At 38.0% G+C, this 1343-nt stretch overlaps 1 protein-coding gene across 1 annotated transcript in view; it reads left to right on the top strand.

Annotated features, from left to right (window-relative positions):
- Positions 1 to 1020, top strand: part of LOC115213895 (cadherin EGF LAG seven-pass G-type receptor 1) — a 233783-nt gene extending 232763 nt beyond the window's left edge. The window contains exon 27 of the mRNA XM_029782866.2: positions 871 to 1020. Coding sequence (XP_029638726.1) covers positions 871 to 900 — 30 coding nt within the window. The 3' untranslated portion in view covers positions 901 to 1020. The remainder of the gene's footprint in view (positions 1 to 870) is intronic.
- Positions 1021 to 1343: the final 323 nt, after the last annotated feature.

Raw genomic sequence — 1343 nt, 5'->3', positions numbered from 1 at the left:
TTGTTGTTGTTGTTGTTGCTGTTTATTTTTTTATTTAGTTTTAATTAACTTCCGCCATTACTGTTTCTAATATTTGTTTTTTTTCTTTTCTTTTGTTTTTGCTTTATTTATTTATTTTCAACTTCAACACCCTCCCCACTACATCTCATCCTCACCATATTCACTATTGCCTCCGCCACAAAATCAACACTAATATACAACCACGTGATCTCTCTCTCTTTCCCTCTACTTTAATTACTTCCAATACTATGACCCTCACCACTAAAACTACCACCACAACAACTACCAATACTACGATTATTCTTCCTGTATTACTATCGCTACTGTAACCAATACCTAATTTCAAACAACAACCGCTCCTACAATTAACACCACCACAACAACAATAATTATACTACTACCTTCGCCACAACTACTTTTCCCATCAAAATACACCACCACATGAAAACTCCACCACAACCACCAACACAACTACCATCCCTGTCAACAATTACTACTACTACCACCAACACCAAAACTATCACTCCCAAACCACAACGCAACCGCTTCGACACTACTATCCCAATACTACTATTCTAACACTATCACCCCAACTCTGCCACCCCGAATACTACCACCTAAACATTACCACTCCCAACAACAATCACAACAAACAACGGCCACTATAACTACCACCATCACTAATATGGGAACAATTTTGAAACTTCTACCATTGCTACCACTATCACCACCACCACCACCACCACCACCACCATCGCCGCCACCGCCGCCATCGTCAACACCACTGTCTTTGTGGACATCATCGTCGTCGTTGTCAACTTCACCGCCACCAAACAATTTTATCATCATCACCATCGCCACCAATCGCAGAAGAAACCACACGGCTATCCTTACGGTTAGAGACAAAACAAGACTTACTGCAGAACCTAGACACATGGAATATTTCCAAGAATTTAAAAGACATTTTTTCTTATTATAGTCATCTTCATTATTTTTAACATTATTTTTATTCACATTATTGTTAACATTATTATTATTATTATTATTATTATATTATTATTATTATTATTATTATTATGACTTCTGTTGTTGTTGTTGTTGTTATAGAAGGCGGCGAACTGGCAGAAACGTTTAGCACGCCGGGCGAAATGCTTAGCGGTATTTCGCCCGTCGCTACGTTCTGAGTTCAAATTCCGCCGAGGTCGACTTTACCTTTCATCCTTTCAGGGTCGATAAATTATGTACCAGTTGAGTACTGGGATCGATGTAATCGACTATCCACCCTCCCCAAAATTTCAAGCCTTGTACCTTTAATAGAAAAGATTATTATTATTATTATTATT

The sequence above is a fragment of the Octopus sinensis genome, linkage group LG7, assembly GCF_006345805.1.
Source record: "Octopus sinensis linkage group LG7, ASM634580v1, whole genome shotgun sequence".
Taxonomy (NCBI): domain Eukaryota; kingdom Metazoa; phylum Mollusca; class Cephalopoda; order Octopoda; family Octopodidae; genus Octopus; species Octopus sinensis.
Note: the sequence above shows the minus strand (reverse complement) of the source record. Positions and strands in the feature narration are given on the sequence as shown.